This window comes from Chrysemys picta, chromosome 1, assembly GCF_011386835.1.
Source record: "Chrysemys picta bellii isolate R12L10 chromosome 1, ASM1138683v2, whole genome shotgun sequence".
NCBI lineage: Eukaryota > Metazoa > Chordata > Testudines > Emydidae > Chrysemys > Chrysemys picta.
This window is the reverse complement of record NC_088791.1, coordinates 327455766-327475195: the sequence shown is the minus strand read 5'-3', so window position 1 is coordinate 327475195 and position 19430 is coordinate 327455766. Positions and strand designations below refer to the sequence as shown.

General features: G+C 48.4%; 1 protein-coding gene across 2 annotated transcripts in view; it reads left to right on the top strand.

Moving 5' to 3' along the window:
• C1H11orf54 (chromosome 1 C11orf54 homolog) overlaps positions 1 to 12111 on the top strand; it is a 29324-nt gene extending 17213 nt beyond the window's left edge. For both annotated transcript variants that reach the window (XM_065581635.1, XM_065581636.1), the window contains exons 7-9: positions 13 to 162; positions 2245 to 2361; positions 11878 to 12111. In XM_065581635.1, coding sequence (XP_065437707.1) covers positions 13 to 162; positions 2245 to 2361; positions 11878 to 12051 — 441 coding nt within the window. In that variant the 3' untranslated portion in view covers positions 12052 to 12111. The remainder of the gene's footprint in view (positions 1 to 12; positions 163 to 2244; positions 2362 to 11877) is intronic.
• The last annotated feature ends 7319 nt before the right edge of the window (positions 12112 to 19430 follow it).

The window sequence follows — 19430 nt, the reverse complement described above, 5'->3', positions numbered from 1 at the left end:
TCTACTCTCCAGGTTATTGAAGTGAAAGCCAATGGAAGAACTGGACAGCATAACTTTGTGACCTGTATGAGACAAATTATAGAAAAATGCTATGGAGATAAACCAGTTGGGATAGGAGGTACATTTGTTATTCAAAAAGGGAAAGCAAAGATTCATATTATGGTAAGTTGCTCTTGATTCAGGCTCTTTATCTTTCTAAAAGATAATGATGCAGGACAGTTCAGGATATAAAGACTTAAGTGCACTTAATTTTTTTTTTTTTTTTTTGCAATAATGTGCACTTTCTGAAAAGTGATAAACAGAAAGTACAAAAACGCCAAAATTGTATATCCCTTGACCCTAATACTCCCATCTTTTGTTGAGGCAAAGAAGCTGTAAAAACAAAAGGGGATGTATAAGAACTTGGTGAAACACATAGTAGAATAGTGTGAAAAATAACTAAAAAATTAAAAAATCAATTAAACAACAATCAGAGATATGGTTTAACTTCGAGATTTATAATTTTTTATACATTTTATAAAATATTACAAGTATTTAATATATTTATGCAATAGCTATACAGTTCTTACTGATTGTATTTGCTTGCATGCTTACCAGAATTCGCTTTCCATTTTACAAGCAGAACTTTCTGAAATGTTAAACTTTTACAAGTCTTCAGTGATTCTTGTCTCTGACAAACCTATCATATGTCAAAGATGAAATTCCTGTCTTCTTGTCCTGCTGCTTTCATCTACCTAAAATTCAAAGGGTAATTTTAAAAAATCTATTACTCTGAAGAATTCCCTCCCCTCCCCCCCCCCCAGAAGTGGGTCTAAACATGATACCAGTGGTGCTCCCCTTTGAAGAAAAGCACCATTCCTGAGTCCTCAGAGTCTATAACACTCCTGAAACAGATGTCTTGAATGTGTATGCCTTAGGCTGTATTCACATTGGGAACAGTATTCACAACACTTACTATCAAGGTTCTATTTAGGGCTGTCGATTAATCGCGATTAACTCAAAATTAATCACGATTAATCTCACTGTTAAACAATAGAATACCAATTGAAATGTATTAAATATTTTTGGATGTTTGTATTTTGTGTTGCAATAGAAATCAATATATTTGAAAATGTAAAGTGTACAGTGCTCACTTTATATTATTTTTGATTACAAATATTTGCACTGTAAAAATGATAAACAAAAGAAACTATTTTTCAGTTCACCTCATACAAGGACTAAAGTGCAATCTCTTTATTGTGAAAGTGTAACTTACAAATGTTCAGTCACAAATTTAATTAATGCATTATTTAAGGGGCATATAAATGTTTAGATAGCTGGCATGTAAATACCTTGCAATGCCGGCTACAACAGTGCCATGCAAACGCCTGTTCTCACTTTCAGGTGACATTGTAAACAAGAAGTAGGCAGCATTATCTCCTGCAAATTGTAACGAGACTTGTTTGTCTGAGCGATTGGCTGAACAAGAATTTGGACTGAGTGGACTTGTAGGTTCTGAAGTTTTACATTGTTTTTGTTTTTGAATGCAGTTATTTTTTTGTACATAATTCTACATTTGTAAGTTCAACTTTTATGATAAAGAGATTGCACTACAGTACTTGTATGAGGTGAATTGAAAAATACTATTTCTTTTGTTTTTTACAGTGCAAATATTTTTAATAAAAAATAAATTTAAAGTGAGCACTGTACACTTTGTATTGTGTTGTAATTGAAATCAGTATATTTGAAAATGTAGAAAACATCCAGATATTTAAATAAATGGTATTCTGTTATTGTTTAACAGCGCGATTAATCATGATTATTTTTTTTAATCACTTGACAGCCCTAGTTCTATTATGATTTCCATGACTAAAGTGGATAGGGATAATAAAATCATGGTCTAGATTGCTATTCCTGTTACAATTGTAATCACAGTTTGGCTAATGTTGTTCTCAGAAAAAAATCTGTCCGCATCAAACACAGCTGAAACTGACATAGTTCTGATCCCAACATGATAGAACAAATGTAACATGTGGATACAGGTTACCTGATTCTAAGAATTCCCCATTTGGTACCCAAGGCAGAGGAGGCAGCCATTGGGTAAAAGCTTACGGTTCTGAATAGAGAAACAATCGTGGATACTGCTTTTGCTGGTTAAGAAGAAATAGGGAGCAGAAAAGAATTTAGGGCTAGTGAAGAAAAGTAGCTTAGAGAGAGAAGTTTTGGTCCTAGTATCTTCATTCAACTGATAATGCTTTTTTATAGCCCCCAGAATTTTCTGCCTGTCCTTTAAACACTGATGAGGAACTGAATAATTGGCTCCGTTTTTTTGAAATGAAGGCTCCGTTGATTTGTCAGCCAGTACTAATTTCAAGAGATCCAGTAAGTCTCTATTTTGTGTTTGTCTATGAGTAACTTGACGTGTAACGATTCTGTCTTGGATTTGTTTTTGTTTTTTTGTTTTGTTTTGTTTTTTCTGTTCAAGAATGGGAATTGTTTATGGATTATATTAAAGTCTTTGAGGTGTTGGAATGGGTGGCTCAGGGGACTGGTAATAGAATATAACTAAGCCTTTCACTTTTCACTGGTTTGAATTAAACCCAGGTCAATAGTGACTGAATGCTGATGCATGTTCAGTAACAACAGTGAAATGTTTGTTCCCAGTCCAGTTCCTAGTGTGTAGGTGTCTGCATCCCAAAACAACCAGCACAACTGCATTAATTTGGACATCTAGTTAGCAGTCTGAGAAGACAGACCAAGGAATGAATGGGGATGGAGACTGAATTATCCGTACTTTCATGTGGTCCATTCAGAAATGGGTTGGGACACTTTAGCAGTGCTGTGTGGGGAAGCTGGTATTAGCACTGCACTGTATTTGTAGTATGGGCAAATCAAAGCCTGACAGCCTTAGGTATCAAAATATGGACTGAGCACATTTCACAAGCACTAAATTCAATAGCAAAAAATATTAAAGGTATGAGAAAATCCATAAGCATGACTAGTATCCCTATCATTAGGAATATTGTTACATTTACATTAAAGTATATACATTAACCAAGAGTCTTGGGAGGAAAACTAATTACCAGCTTTATTTTGTATATCTTTTTAAAAAATTTATAACAATTTAAAAAATACTTATGCCAAGTAGTGGGCACAGTAGTGGGACATGGTGTTGGTTTGCACATGCTCAAGTGCCTTACTCCATTGGGTCTCTATTTAGCAGTGTCATAACTATAAAAGGAAGGGTAACCGCCCTCCTGTGTACAATACTATAAAATTCCTCCTGGCCAGAGACCCAAAAATCCTTTTACCTGTAAAGGGTTAAGAAGTTCAGGTAACCTGGCTGACACCTGGCCCAAAGGACCAATAAGGGGACAAGATACTTTCAAATCTTGGTGGGGGGGAGGCTTTTGTTTGTGCTCTTTGTTTTGGGGGTTGTTCGCTCTTGGGACTAAAGTCGTAGTGTAGACCAGGCCTAAGAGGGACCAGACCTCAATCCATGCTCTCCAAATCTTTCTGAACAAGTCTCTCATATTTCAAACTTGTAAGCAACAGCCAGGCAAGGCGTATTAGTTTTATCTTTGTTTTCTCAACTTGTAAATGTTCCTTTTGCTAGAGGGTTTACCTCTGTTTGCTGTAACTTTGAACCTAAGGCTAGAGGGGGTTCCTCTGCACTCTTTGAATCTGATTACCCTGTAAAGTTATTTTCCATCCTGATTTTACAGAGATGATTTTTACCTTTCTTTAATTAAAAGCCTTCTTTTTAAGAACCTGATTGATTTTTCCTTGTTTTAAGATCCAAGGGTTTGGATCGGTGTTCACCAGGAAATTGGTGGAGAAGTCTCTCAAGGCTTCCCAGGGAAGGGTTATAGTACTTGGGAAGGAGATATTCTCGGGGGGAGGTAGACAGAGTTTCCCAAATAACTCATAAATAATTTGCGTGTTGGCGGCAAACCCAGATCTAAACTGGTAGTTAAGCTTAGAGGTTCTCATGCAGGTCCCCACATCTGTACCCTAGAGTTCAGAGTGGGGAAGGAACCTTGACAGGCAGTCTTTGGGCCCAGTGCTCAATTGCCTATCGTTTCCTAAAAGCTAGTGATGAGTACTATAGGAATGGACATATATCAACAGCTGTTAATGGAATATTCTTCTGAATGAAAGCATCTGACATGTAAGTGCTGTTTTTTATATAATGATCTTCTTCGAGTGCTTGCTCATATCGATTCCAATTAGGTGTGCCCGCGCTGCGTGCACGATCGTCGGAGAAATTTTCTACCCTAGCAACACCCGGTGAGTCGGCTGTGGAGCCCTCTGGAGTGGCGCCTTCATGGCGCTGGATATATACCCCAGCCAACCCAGCACCCCCTCAGTTCCTTCTTACCGCCCCTGATGGTCGTTGGAACTGTGGAGCGCGGCATAGCTGTTCTCCACTCTCCCTAGCTTATCCTGTCAATTCTTGTAGATAGTTGTAGTTATAGTTGTTGTATAGTCTTTTTAGATAGTTATTCCTGTTTATTGTTAAATAGTTGTAAATAGTTAGCGGGGGTTAAGGGGGCTTCTTCTCCCCCCTTTCTCCCCGGCACATAGCCGGGCTCATGCCCAAGGCTCCTGGCTTTAAACCGTGCGCGTCCTGTGCTAAGCCTATGCCAACGGGAGATCCGCACGACTCGTGTCTGAAGTGTCTAGGAGAGTCCCACCAGACAGATAAGTGCAAGATCTGTAAGGCTTTCAGACCGAGGACCAAAAAGGAGCAGGACTTTAGGCTTAGGCAGCTCCTCATGGAGGCGGCACTTAGCCCAGATCCTCCCTCGGTGCGCCAAGTTCCGGCACCGAGAGCCTCGGTGCGCAGCGCCCCTGCGTCACCGACCGGTACTACACCGCGAGCAGATGCGGATAAGGCCTCACGGCACCGGCCTTCTTCGGCACCGCAGCCACCACAAGGGCCCCGGCGCCGTTCCCTGTCTCCGGGGCATAAGAAATCCCGCAAGACGCAGGGGATTGCTGTCCTGCAGACGCCGGCTCCCCCGGTACCAGTGGTAGAGCCACGTCCGACTTTAGGGCGCCAGAAGTCGCAGATATCGGCTACACCATTGACTCCGGCACCGGGGCCGTTGAGTCTGGTGCGGACTGGCTCACCACCTCGATCAGTGGTGGAGCCCTGTCTCCCGTCGACTCCGGAGACCTTTGCGACGGTAAAAGACCTTATCGCGCTCACGGAGCCGGCGCAATCTCAACCCACGGCACCGCCCGCTCCTCGCACAGTGCAATCCGGGGCAAGCCTGCCCTGGTACGCCCGCCGTCTCCGAGCGTGGACTCGCGGCACCGCTCCAGGTCTCGGAGCAGGTCCCGACACCGCTCGCAGTCCCGGCGCCGACTTTCACCTCGGCACCGGTCGTACTCGCGGCCTAGGTCCTCTTCACGGCACCGATCTACATCTCGGCACCATCAGGATCATCGGTACCGATCAGAGTCACGACGTAGTTCTTGGCACTGGTACGAGCGCCGCTCCAGTTCGAGGGGCCGCTCCCGGTACCACGTCTACAGGCGGTCGTCCTCGTCTCGGTCCAGATCTGGGTCTCGGCACCGACAGGTCCAGCAGTACCGATCCCGATCATGGTACCGCTCACTGGCACCGCGCAGGGACCGATCGCCTACGGACCGGAACCGATCGGCACCGTGTCACACCGAGCCCATTCAGCCGCGTTCGGCACCGCCTTGGCCTTCAAGATCAGCGTCTCGCTCCTCCGATGGGGCTTCGCGATCAGCATACCCTCCTCAGGGTCAGGCTGCCGCTGACTTGGGTTACTGGCAGGAGGCGACAGAGGACCCTGCGCAGGACCCTACGCATTGGTCTTTCTGGACCCTGTGGGCGTATCACCAGGTGCAAGGGGCTCCACCATCAGCCTCTCGCTCGGCACGCTCTGAACCCAGAGTCCCGGAGGCCATCATCTCCCGCCCCCCCTGCAGGGGGCATGGAGGCTCCCGTGTCTACACCACCTCAGGCCATGGACCCCGGGGCAGGGGATTCTCCGCTTCAGGGACCCTTAGAACAGGACCCCCCCTTTAGACCCCTTGCCCCCGGAGGCATCCTCCTCATCTTCCCCGGATGAGGCGGTGGCGGGCACAACAGCCTCGGGCCCGCCCCCAATAGATCTTCGTGCCCACCAGGACCTATTACGTAGGGTGGCGCGTAATATGGACCTCCAGGCGGAGGAGATAGTAGAGGTGCAGGACCTGGTGGTGAGCATCCTGTCGGCTGATGCCCCATCCCGGGTGGCATTACCACTGATTCGGACGATTCAGGCTAATGTCACTACCAGATGGCAAACCCCTGCCTCCATTCCACCCACAGCCAGAGGGGTAGAGAGGAAGTACTTCATCCGCTCCAAGGACTATGAGTACTTATATACTCATCCTCCACCGTGCTCATTGGTTGTGTCTTCGGTGAACGCAAGAGAGCGTCATGGCCAGCAGGCGGCAGCGCCCAAATCGAAGGACGCTAAGCGCTTCGATTTGTTCGGGCGTAAGGTGTACTCGGCGGGGGGTCTGCAGCTCAGAGCCGCGAACCAACAAGCGCTCTTGAGCCACTACAGTTACAACTCATGGAACTCCATGGGTAAATTCGAAGAGTTGGTTCCCCAGGACTCAAGGGAGGAGTTCGGGGCCTTAGTGGAGGAGGGTAAGAAGGTGGCTAGGACCTCCTTACAAGCCTCCTTGGACATAGCGGACTCGGCCGCCAGGACGCTAGCATCAGGCATCGCCATGCGACGCGTCTCCTGGCTCCAGGTTTCGGGCTTGCTGCCAGAACTGCAGCAGACCCTGCAGGATTTACCTTTCGAGGGCCAGGGGTTGTTCTCAGAGAAGACGGACTCTCGATTACAGAGCCTCAAGGACTCGAGAACCATCATGCGCTCCCTGGGGATGCATGTCCCAGGGCCCCAGCGCAGACCCTTTAGGCCCCAGCCTCAAAGGTTCTACCCTCCCCCGCCTCGTCCGAGACAGGAGTTCGCCAGAAGGCGGGGACGAGGTGGTAGGCGAAGGTCGACCGCCCCTCAACCCGGTCAGAACCAGGGCCCGCCTAGGCCACCTTCAGGTCCTAGACAAAACTTTTGAAGGTGCGCTCGAGGACGGCGCCCCAGCCACTACCCAGGATCCATCTCCTTCCTTTCGGGATCGCCTCTCCTGTTTCCACCGTGCTTGGTCCCTCATAACATCAGACCGTTGGGTCCTTCGCACGGTGGAGAGGGGATACGCTCTACAGTTTTCTTCGTTTTCCCCCCCCCCCCTCACTCCCGCTCCCCGTCCCTCTTCAGGGACAGGGCCGGCTCCAGCATTTCTGCTGCCTGAAGCAACAAAAAAAAAAAAAAAAAAAAAAAAAAAAAAAAAGCCGCAATCGGCAGCGGCAGTTCAGCGGCAGGTCCTTCACTCCTGCTGGGAGTGAGGGACCTGCCACCCCGAATTGCCGCAGGTGCCGCCCCTCTCCCTTGGCCGCCCCAAGCACCTGCTTGTTAAGCTGGTGCCTGGAGTCTGCCCTGTTCAGGGACCCTTCTCACGAGCATCTCCTTATACAGGAGGTTTTTGGCCTCTTCTCTATGGGAGCCATAGAGGAGTTGCCACCAGAGTTAAGGGGCAGGGGTTTTTATTCTCGCTATTTCCTGATCCCCAAGTCAAAAGGGGATCTGCGACCCATTTTAGACTTACGCGGACTCAACAAATTCATAGTAAAGTTGAAGTTCCACATGGTCTCCTTGGGGAACATCATCCCTTCCCTGGATCCTGGAGACTGGTTCGCCGCCCTTGACATGAAGGACGCATATTTTCACATAGCAATCTACCCCCCACACAGGCGCTTCCTTCGATTTGTAGTAAACAAGGTGCACTACCAATTTGCCATCCTTCCCTTCGGCTTGTCCGCTGCTCCGAGAGTGTTCACAAAATGTATGGCTGTCGTTGCAGCATACCTTTGTCGGCCAAGGATACAGGTGTTCCCTTATCTAGACGATTGGCTGGTGCGCGGCCGCACCAGGGAGCAAGTTCAAGCCTACGTCCAGATAATACTACAAACATTCCACGAGTTAGGCATCCTACTCAACAAAGAGAAGTCCACTCTGGAGCCAACCCAGAGAATAGAGTTTATAGGGGCAGTCCTAGACTCCAGACTCGCCTGAGCTCTTCTACCAGACAATCGATTTCACACCATCACAAGCATCATTCGAGGGCTCCAGGCCTTCCCGATTACCACAATAAGGACGTGCCTCGGCCTGTTGGGTCACATGGCCTCTTGTACTTATGTAACCAGGCATGCCAGACTTCAGCTTCGCCCACTTCAGGCCTGGGTATCATCGGTGTACCGTCCTTATCGGGACAACCTGAACATGGTGGTCACGGTTCCAAACTCGGTCTTGACCTCTCTCACCTGGTGGTTGGATCACAAGGCGGTTTGCGCAGAGTGCCGTTTCACGCCCCCAACCCTCCCTGCACCTGGTCACCGACACTTCATCTCTAGGTTGGGGCGCTCACCTCAGGGAGCACCATACCCAGGGCCTGTGGACTGCATCCCAACTAGCTCTGCACATCAATGTTCGAGAGCTGATGGCGGTGCGCCTAGCCTGTCAGGCATTTCTCTGTCTCCTACATGGCCGTTGCGTCAGTCCTCACCGACAACACCACGGCCATGTTCTTAATCAACAAGCAAGGAGGAGCCCGATCGTCTCTCCTATGCCTAGAGGCTATCCGCCTGTGGGAGTTCTGCATTGTCCACTTGATACATCTCACGGCATCGTTTCTCCTTGGAGTCCAGAACACGCTGGCGGACCGTCTCAGCAGGTCCTTCCAGACGCACGAGTGGTCGATTCCTCCAGACGTCATCTATTCCGTCTTCCAAAGGTGGGGATTTCCCCAGGTCGACCTGTTCGCATCTCGAGCCAACAGGAAGTGCCACGCGTTCTGCTCCCTACAAGGGCGATCTCCGGGCTCCCTGTCGGACGCTTTCCTTCTAAGGTGGAAGGACCAGCTGTTCTACGCTTTTCCTCCATTCCCACTGGTCCACAGGGTACTGCTCAAGCTACGCAGAGACCAGGCACGTGTGATTCTAGTTGCTCCAGCTTGGCCAAGACAGCACTGGTACACCATGCTTCTGGAGCTATCGATTCAAACACCGATCACGCTTCCCCTGTGCCCAGATCTGATCTCTCAGGACCACGGCCGACTCTGTCACCCCGACCTGCAGTCGCTCCACTTCACGGCGTGGATGCTCCATGGCTGAATCGGACAGAGCTGCAATGCTCGCATCCCGTGCAACAGATTCTGCTGGGAAGTAGAAAGCCCTCTACACGGACCACCTACTTAGCCAAATGGAAGCGTTTCTCCTGTTGGTGCGAGCAGCGAGCCACGCCCCCCCTTGCAGGCGTCTATCCCCCTTGTGCTCGAATATCTCCTATCCCTGAAACAGCAGGGCTTGGCGATATCGTCAATCAGGGTTCACCTGGCCGCTATATCGGCGTTCCACCCAGGAGGACCCGCTTCCTCGGTCTTCTCTAACCCAATGGTCGTCAGATTCCTTAAGGGCTTAGAGCAACTGTACCCACAGCAACGCCAACCCGTTCCGGTGTGGGATCTTAACCTGGTTCTCTCCAAGCTCACAGGGCCCCCGTTCGAGCCATTGGCTACCTGCTCACTCATGTACCTATCTTGGAAGACCGTCTTCCTTGTAGCCATCACTTCAGGGCCCTTACGTCTGAGCCTCCATATACAGTTTTCCATAAAGACAAGGTGCAGCTTTGCCCCCACCCTGCCTTTCTTCCCAAGGTAGTTTCACCTTTTCATGTGAACCAGGATATATTTCTCCCGGTCTTCCATCCTAAGCCGCACGCTACCCGTCAAGACCAGCGTATGCACTCCTTAGACGTACGCAGAGCCCTGGCTTTCTATATTGAGTGTACAAAGCCGTTTAGGAAGTCGACACAACTCTTCATTGCAGTGGCCAACCGGATGAAAGGCTTACCGGTCTCCTCACAACGTCTCTCCTCTTGGATTACGTCCTGCATTCGTGCCTGCTACGACCTGGACGGTGTCCCGACACCACGCCTCACCGCCCACTCCACGAGGGCCCAAGCCTCCTCGACTGCCTTCCTGGCTCATGTCCCGATCCAGGATATTTGTAGAGCGGCGGTTTGGTCATCGGTACACACCTTCGCCACTCACTATGCGCCAGTACAGCAGTCCAGAGACGACGCTGCATTCGGATCAGCGGTTTTACACACAGCGATGTCTCTCTCTGACCCCACCGCCTAGGTAAGGCTTGGTAGTCACCTAATTGGAATCGATATGAGCAAGCACTCGAAGAAGAAAAAACGGTTACTCTCCTTTGTAACTGTTGTTCTTCGAGATGTGTTGCTCATATCCATTCCAAACCCGCCCCCCTTCCCCTCTGTCGGAGTAGCCGGCAAGAAGGAACTGAGGGGGCGCTGGGTCGGCTGGGGTATATATCCAGCGCCATGAAGGCGCCACTCCAGGGGGCTCCACAGCCGACCCACCGGGTGTTGCTAGGGTAGAAAATTTCTCCGACGATCGTGCACGCGGTGCGCGCACACCTAATTGTAATGGATATGAGCAACACATCTCGAAGAATAACAGTTACAAAGGTGAGTAACCGTTTTTTACTTATTATTTGTATTAAATTAGCGCCCAGAGAAATCAAGAACCAGGGCCTGTTGTGCTAAGCACTATTTGTTTGTGCAAAGACTGTCTCTGTTCCAGAGCTCACAATTTGAAAGTGACAAGATGCAAAAGAAAGGAAAAACAGACAAAAGGATGGAGTGTGTATTGCACAGTGCCTAGCAAAGTGGGGTCCTGGTGATGGGGGCTCCTGGGTACTATGGTAATACAAATAATTAATAATAAAATTGATACAATTTGCTTAATAGTCTCAGTTTGCCCCCAAATTAGCTGTTAGGCCTAATCACACTAATATTTTTGTAATATAATAACATATTACATCTCTAAAAGGCAAATAGCATTGTGCCAATGGGAACCTCTTCATTTAGGCAGCTGGTGTGCAGAATCCAACACTTATCAGATAGTTCATTATCATCTTATTGTTACCTGTGCTTCCTCCTGTCAGTACCTACCTGTTATCTCTCAAAATTGGGCCAGACACTATCTTTTTGTTTTTGTACAGTGTGTGGCACAATGGGGCCCTAATCTCTGATTGTGGGCCCATAGACGACCCTACCTCAACACAAATACTAGAGCCTGACTTAGAACAACTTGATTGCATGGAAGAACTGTTGTGTGTTGTAGTGCAGAAAACCTTTTTGTTTGAGGCCCCTCCAACATGCTATGAAAACCTTCATGGCCCACCTGTGCCACAATAACTGTTTTTCTGCATGTCCAGTAGATTAAAAGCCAGGGCTAGCGTTAAGGGGTAGCAAGCAGAGCAATTGTCTGTGGCCCCACACCACAGGGGGCCCTACAAAGCTGAGTTGCTTTGGCTTTAGCCCCACGTGGCTCGGGCTTCAGCTTTCTACCCTGAGCCCCAGGGAGTCTAATGCTGGCCCTGCTCTCTGGTTTATTTTAGCAGACCCTGAAACCTGCTTGCAGCCCCCAGGGGGCCCCGGACCCCTGGTTGAGAACCGCTGGGTAGAGGACTGGGAGTCAGGACTTCTAGATTCTATTCCTAGTTCTATCACTGTCTCAGTGTGACCTCAGGAAGTGACTCTCTGCCTCAGTTTACCAATCTATAAAATAGAGAGAGTACTAGGTTACTTGAAAGTCTTTTAAATAATTTAAATGTTCATAAAACACTTTGAGATCCATGGAAGAAAAGTACAATATTAACTGCAAAATACTGAAGCATTACTTAAATACTCACGTAACATAAACTTGTCTCTTTTCTAGGGGTTTGATCTGCGAGTGGAGCACACCCATTGTTTCAGTCACCATGGTGAAGGAGGACACTACCATGAGGACACGACACCAGATAGTGTGCAGTATCTGGGATATTTTTTACCTGCAGAACTTCTCTTTCGTATTGATAGACCCAAGGAGTCTCATATGGTTGGGAGAGATTAAATCCATGGATGCACACTTAGTTTTGAGTGTACGGATAGCAATTAATTTTTAAAAATGAAATATTGGATTTGATCATTCTTTTAATTGACATCAAGCACACATATGAAAAGCTGGCATTTTATTGCAGTCTTAGCCTTTTTTAAAGAATGGGACACGTTCAGTGTTTAGATAGTTATTTGAATTCAAACAAACAATTTCAATCACAATTTAATTTTTATCCAAACATCAAAGCCAAATAGTTTGTATTAATGATTTATTTTGTTCCATTTTGATTACATTAGGCAGGCATTACTAGGTGATTTTCTCTGGCTATAGAAAGCCATCATTGAATTAATGAGAGCTCCACATTCTAAATGGAAGAGGAAAAGAGATGCGAATCAAGAACCATGTGTTAACTATACTACAATTCAGACTCTGATATTGACATAGCTGTGTGCCATTCTAGCCATATGTGCCCTAGTGGGTTATATGTGGGTAATGGGATTGGCCACTTATTTTAAGCAGTGATTAGAAGAGACTTGTTTGAAATAAGAGGAAGGCACTTGTAGTTCCACTCATGTGACTTTTAGCTCAGCAGGACTACAGGGTGGTGCAATCCTACATCTACAGGAGTCAATGGCAATACCCCCATTGATTTCACTGAGAGCATAGAGGACCTACAGGTATGGAAATGCAAACTTGTCAAAGAGGCGGGGTGAAAGTAATTTACAGGACTTACCGGTACTGCCGGAGTCCTGAGGGGGGCATGGCCTCATCCAGAAGGGGCGGGGACTCTCAAGATTTAAAGGCCCTGGGGCACCGACTGTGGCTGGGAGCCCCAGGGCCTCTAAATCAACCTGGGACTCCCAGCTGCAGAGGTGGCTGGGAGCCCCCAGGGCTCAGGGGCAAATTAAAGGACTCGGGGCTCCACGCAGCTGCGGGAGCTCCGGGCCTTTTGAATCCCCGCCCAAGCCCGGCTGCCGCGCTGGGGCCGCGATTTAAAGGGCTCGGGGCTCCCGCTGCTGTAGGTCGCCCCGAGTCCCTTAAATTCTGGCCCCAGCCCAGCCGCTGGAGCTGCGGGCGGGATTCAAAGGGCTCGGGGCTCCCCGCTACCGCGGGAGCTCCAAGCCCTTTAAATCCCGGCCGCAGCCTGGCTGCTGGAGCTGCAGGGGGGATTTAAAGGGCTTGAGTGAGTGGGGAGCCCCAAGCCCTTTAAATCCCCGCCGCGGAAGCCGGTGCGGTCCGGCACAGCGTACTGGCTCTTGCCAGTACACCGTACCGGACCGTACTGGCTTACTTTCACCTCTGCAAAGAGGGACATTGTTACTGGTGCTTATGAGCTAGCTAACTACTTAACAAGCATAGGACCATTTCCAGGGTTTTAAATGTTCATGTCACTATCATGCCATGGGTGCTTGATTATTTTCTCATACCAGTGTAAATGAGGAGTAACTTTATTGAAGTGAGTGGAGGTACAGTGGGCTCACTGAAGGATCAGGCCCTGTTTGTTTCTAGTTTTGAATAAGGCTGAAGTACAGGAGTGTTGCCCGCTCTAAAGGGCTCAAGGGGACAACAATGGTCCGTTGCCTGGTGTGCTTGGCACCAATAAAGACACCGAGGGGAGAAAGCAAGCCAAGTTTATTTCAGAGCTCTGAAATGGCACTAGGAGACCAGCATGTCTCAAATCCAATGCAACAAATACAAACAACTTTTACCTTTTATACTCCAAACTGTTTGCATACATCTCTTTATCTGTCTGTTCCCCCTTACCCCTCCCTTCCAGACAACTTAAATTTAAATTTTAAATTAATGGAGATATCCTATCTCCTAGAACTGGAAGGGACCTTGAAAGATCATCAAGTCCAGCCCCCTGCCTTCACTAGCAGGACCAAGTACTGATTTTGCCCCAGATCCCTAAGTGGCCCCCTCAAGGATTGAACTCACAACTCTGGGTTTAGCAGGCCAATGCTCAAACCACTGAGCTATCCCTTCCCCCCATTACAATAAGCTCTACATAAGCTTGTGAGAAAACTTTCCCAGTCTTTGCGACCTTGAGTTAGACGCCTGCAAACTAACTACCCCACTTCTTATCTCTATTTCTTCTAGTGTGAGTGAAACTGCAGCCATCTGCTAAAAAGCTGACATTACATTTCTGCTTCAGCCTGCTTCAGAGCATGTAAGCAGTTAGCATAGAAGTAGGTGAGAGTTCCCAAGATGGAGTCACTGTGGTTCACAGACCCAGAGCAAAAGAGCTTCATCGGCACTTTTGGCTTTCCACTCTCCCGAGTTACCTGGTAGCTATGCCTAGTGGACCCCAACAATCCCTCCTTTGAGAACACTCAACAAACCTTTGTCAGAGTTTTCTCATACTCTAAAGACAGAATGCGATTAAGCTCCATGCAATCAGGATTATCAATGAGAGGGTATAAGGGAACTTCTGGGGTATGGGAGGTACAAATCTGACGTATGAGCACTTTACAGCAAACGAGCAAAAGAACAAGAACAAAACATATCACCACACCTGTAAGCAAGATGCGAACAATGTTTCCCCCTATATCCCCTAGTTCTCCTAAACCAGGTATCCAACCCCAAAGGGAATCCAAAATAGTGGGTTCTCTTTCCTGGGCCTTCCACTGGTTAAAGGCCCATTCAGCTGACAAGATGTGCTTGTTAATGTCCTGTGAAAACTCTGGGACATAGGTACAACACTCTTCTCCAATAAGGACACAGACAATTACAACAACCCAAATGCCCAGAAGATAAGAAGAATTGTTGACACTAAACAAGTCAAAAAATAACAAGACCAAATACATAGGCCAGGTCGGCCTTCTGTGAGAAAATAAAACCAATGCTCAGGGTTCTCGCGGGGAGTATGCTGTGACTATTCAGAAAGATCACAACGCATTCCCAGTGATCCTTACTGTCTTTTGAATAACAGCTTAAGTCCCAAATCGTCGTTAGCAGTCTTCTCCGCAGGCTGGACAGTCCACTGTTCAGGAGCGGTCACTGCTTTCAGTTGAGAGTGATGAATCCAGTTCTTGTGTCCTTCGACCTTTGCCGCTGTATGGGTGACAAGCAGGACGGTGTGGGGTCCCTTCCCACTTCTCTTGGAGAGGCTCGTCCTTCCAGGTCCGCACGAGAACGGAGTCACCAGGCTGCAGGGAGTGGACCGGAGTATCCAGCAGAAGAGGCTGTGAATCTTTGGTATACCTGTGAAGAGAAGAAAGAACAGCAGACAGAGAGCGCATGTACTGAGACAAGAAACCACACCCCATCTCCCACTCCCCTGCCAGAACTGGGGTACCATTCATAGGCCATGCTCTTCCAAACATAATCTCGAAGGGACTAAGCCCTATCCTACCCTTAGGGAGAGCACGAATGCAAAGTAACACAAGGGGCAAGGCATCAGGCCACTTAAGAGAGGCCTCCTGACAGACCTTGGAGAGGTGTCGCTTGAGTGTCTGATTTGTGCGTTCCACTACTCCACTGGCTTGTGGTCGCCAGGGTGTGTGGAGCTTCCAGGGGATTTGCAGAGCACTTGATATCTTTTGAACAATTTGAGAGGTGAAGTGTGTTCCATTATCAGATTCCATCCACTGAGGAAGGCTGAAGCGAGGAATGATTTCCTTGACAAATTTCAGAGCCACTGTTTTGGCAGTGTTGTTGCGACATGGGAAGGCCTCAGGCCATCCGCTGAATCGATCCACTAAGACGAGAAGGTACCTGTACCCTTGGGTCCTTGGAAACTCAGTAAAGTCTATTTGCCACACCAATCCTGGGCCTGGGGTAGGTTCCAGGGTGGCTGGTGGCACTGCTACTCCTGGTCGAGGGTTATTCTTTTGGCAGATTAAACATTCAGCTTGTACCTGTGATGCTAGGGGTTTAAGTTCGGAGGTTAGAAAATATTTATTCATGAGCTGGGTAAGAGCCTCTCTGCCTGCGTGTGTGGTCTGATGCAGTTTCTGCAACACTGGTCGAAGCAAGCCCTTGGGCAGGAGGATTTTTCCCTCTGTGGAATAAAGCCATCCCTCTTTTTCCTGGAGACCGAGACTGTCAGCCAGGTTTCTGTCCTCTTGGGAGTACTGAGGGGCTGCAACCTCACCCACTGATGGGATGAGGGCATGCATTTGGGCATTCTCCTCAGTTGGTGATTTCAGGGTAGCAGCGCGCTTAGCTTCCCTGTCTGCTCTGGCATTACCCTTGGTTACATTTTGATCTTCCCTTTGATGGGCTTTGCAATGCACCACTGCTACTGCTGAGGGGAGTTGTACTGCTTCTAAAAGCCGGAGAATTTGAGACCCATGCTTGACCGGGGAGCCTTGGGCTGTTAGCATTCCCCTTTGCTTCCACAAACCAGCGTGAGCATGCAATACCCCAAAAGCATACTTTGAGTCAGTAAAGATATTAACCCGTTTGTCTTTTGCCAGCTCGAGTGCACGAGTCAGGGCCACTAGTTCAGCAAGCTGGGCAGATGTTCCTGCCGGTAAACTCTCAGCTTCCACGGTATCATGAAGAGACACAATAGCATAACCAGCTCTCCTATGCCCATCCACAACAGTACTACTTCCATCCGTATACCATTCCACGTCAGCATTTGGGAGTGGCTGATCTTTTAGATCTGGACGGCTAGAATACTGAACATCTATGATTTCTAAACAGTCATGTTCCTGCTTTTCTGTCTCTGGTATCAGTGTAGCTGGATTAAGGGAGGGACAGATCTGCAGGGTGACTTCAGGATTCTCTAACAGCTTCGCCTGGTACCGAGCAACCCGAGCCTGTGTGAGCCAAAGACCACCCTTAGTGTCCAGCAAGGCTTGGACCATATGGGGAACATACACTTGCACAGTTCCTCCAAGTGTCAGTTTTTCAGCTTCCCCAAGCACTAGAGCAGTAGCTGCGACCGCCCTCAAACAGGCTGGCCATCCCTTTGAAACTTGATCCAGTTGCTTAGAAAAGTATGCCACAGGACGTTTCCAGGCACCTAATAGCTGGGTAAGCATTCCCAAAGCTACTCCTTTTCGTTCATGCACATACAGTTGGAACGGCTTAGATATATTGGGCAAACCTAGGGCTGGAGCTTCCATTAGCTTCCTTTTCAAGATTTTAAATGCCCTGTCCGCTTCTGGGGACCAGTGAAAGGGGTCATGTTCCGCTCCCTTAACACATTCATACAGAGGTTTAGCCCACAGTCCAAACGCTGGAATCCATATTCTGCAAAAACCTGCCATGCCCAGGAATGCCCTAAGCTGTTTACGGTTGCTGGGGATGGGAACTTGGCAGATAGCCTCCTTTCTTTCGTTTGAGAGCTGTCTCTCTCCCTGCCTGATATGAAATCCCAGATATTGAACCTCTGAAAGAGCAATTTGGGCTTTGCTTTCAGATACCCTGTATCCTCGCAGTCCAATAAAGTTTAGGAGACTCACAGTAGCTCTGAGACAAGGGATTAGACCCACAGCAGCACTTAACAAGTCATCTACATATTGCAGCAGGAGGGCTCTGTCTGAATTATCCCACTCCTCCAAGTCTCTGGCCAAAGCCTGTCCAAACAGAGTGGGGGAATTTTTAAATCCTTGAGCCAATAATGTCCAACAAAGCTGCTTTTTAACCCTTCGTTTGTCTTCCCATTCGAAGGAGAATATCTCCTGAGACTGTGTGTCAACTGGAATCCTGAAGAAAGCATCTTTTAAATCTAGGACTGAGAAATGGGTATATTGCCCCCCTATAGAGGCCAACAGTGTAAACGGATTTGGAACCAGGGGGTGCAGAGTCTTAACCCGCTCATTAACTGCCCTGAGGTCCTGGACCAGCCGATACGTGCCATTGGGCTTCTGTATGGGCAGAATGGGGGTGTTCCAAGCTGACTGGCATTCCCGTAGTACACCGCACTCCAGGAACCGATCTATAGTCTCTTGTAGTCCCTCTCTGGCTTCCCTTTTAATCGGATACTGTTTGATCCGCACTGGGCTTTTTCCTGGGAGGAGCTGAATATGCACAGGGGTTTGACGGTTTGCTTTCCCTGGGACCCCTGATGCCCAGACTAGAGGAAAAACCTGCTTTTCCCACTCACTCCACTCTGGGGCTTGCATAGCTGAGGGTTCAACTGCAAGGGTCATTATCCAAGCATTCTCAGGGGGTAAAGTGAGGGTTATATCATCTTGAGTGAAATGCAGGGTGGCACCTAAGCGACAAAGCAGGTCCCGTCCTAGTAGTGGTGTTGGACAATCAGGGAGGTAAACCAGCTTGTGTGATACTGTTCTGTTTCCCAAGGCACATTCCGCTGGGGCATATACTGGGCACTTGGTTCCTTTCCCTGTGGCACCCACCACAGTGAGGGAGCCTGCAACTGGCAACTGTAGGGGTTTGTTTACAGCGGTCCTTGCTGCTCCAGAGTCTATTAAAAAGTCTATATCCGCATCTCCCACCCGCACATTTACTCGGGGTTCCGGGGGTAGGATGGTCCGTCTCCCCTGACACCCCTAATCTCGATCCTCTGCTGCCATCGTAGGGGTACCTTCCCTTTCAGGGCATTCATTTTTCCAGTGTCCCTCCTTTCGGCATATGGCACACTGGTTACGACCCAGGCGCCTGACCTGGGGGCCAGGGCGTCCACATCCACGGCCTCTCATTCCCCGGCCCCTTTCACCTTTCTGTGGCCTTTCATTGCCGCCGGCCTGCACCGCCGCTACCATCATTTTCACTTGCCTTTTTTCCTTCTCTCCCTCTCTAAGGCTATAAGCCCTATTTGCAATCTCCAAAATCTGAGCCATAGACATTCCCATTAAATACTCCTTTTTCTGCAATTTCCTTTTAATATCAGGGGCCGCACGGCTGGTGAAGATACCCTTTATAATTGCCTCAGTTGCCTGATCATCTGGGTTTGCACTAGTAGTTTGCCTGATGGTATCCCGAATACGCTGCAGGAAAACCCCTGGACTTTCTTTCGAGTCCTGGATTAGTTCATAAGGCTTAGCCCAATTGTTATGCCTGACAGCTGAGTGTCGGAGACCATGCAGAAGCAGTTCCTGATAGGAGTTAAGCAGCCTCAGATCCCCCTCCTCATTTGGATTCCACCGGGGGTCCCCTAGGGGGACAGCGACATCTGGCAACGGCTTGCCTTCTCTATCCTCATCATGCCTTTTCTGTGCCTCCTCCCTGGCTTTGGCTATGACCTGAATCCGCTCCACTTCAGACAACAGGATTCTCATAAGTATATTACAATCATCCCAGTCAGGCTTATGGCTAGCTAGACATCCTTCAAAGATAGAAATGAACTTGCTTGGATTCGTTGAGAATTCTCCTGCCTCTGCCTTAAAAGCAGCTAGATGTACAGGGTTAAAAGGTACATGCGAGTAGACAGATACTATCTGTGCTGGCCGTTCTTGTGTTCTGGGATGGGCTAC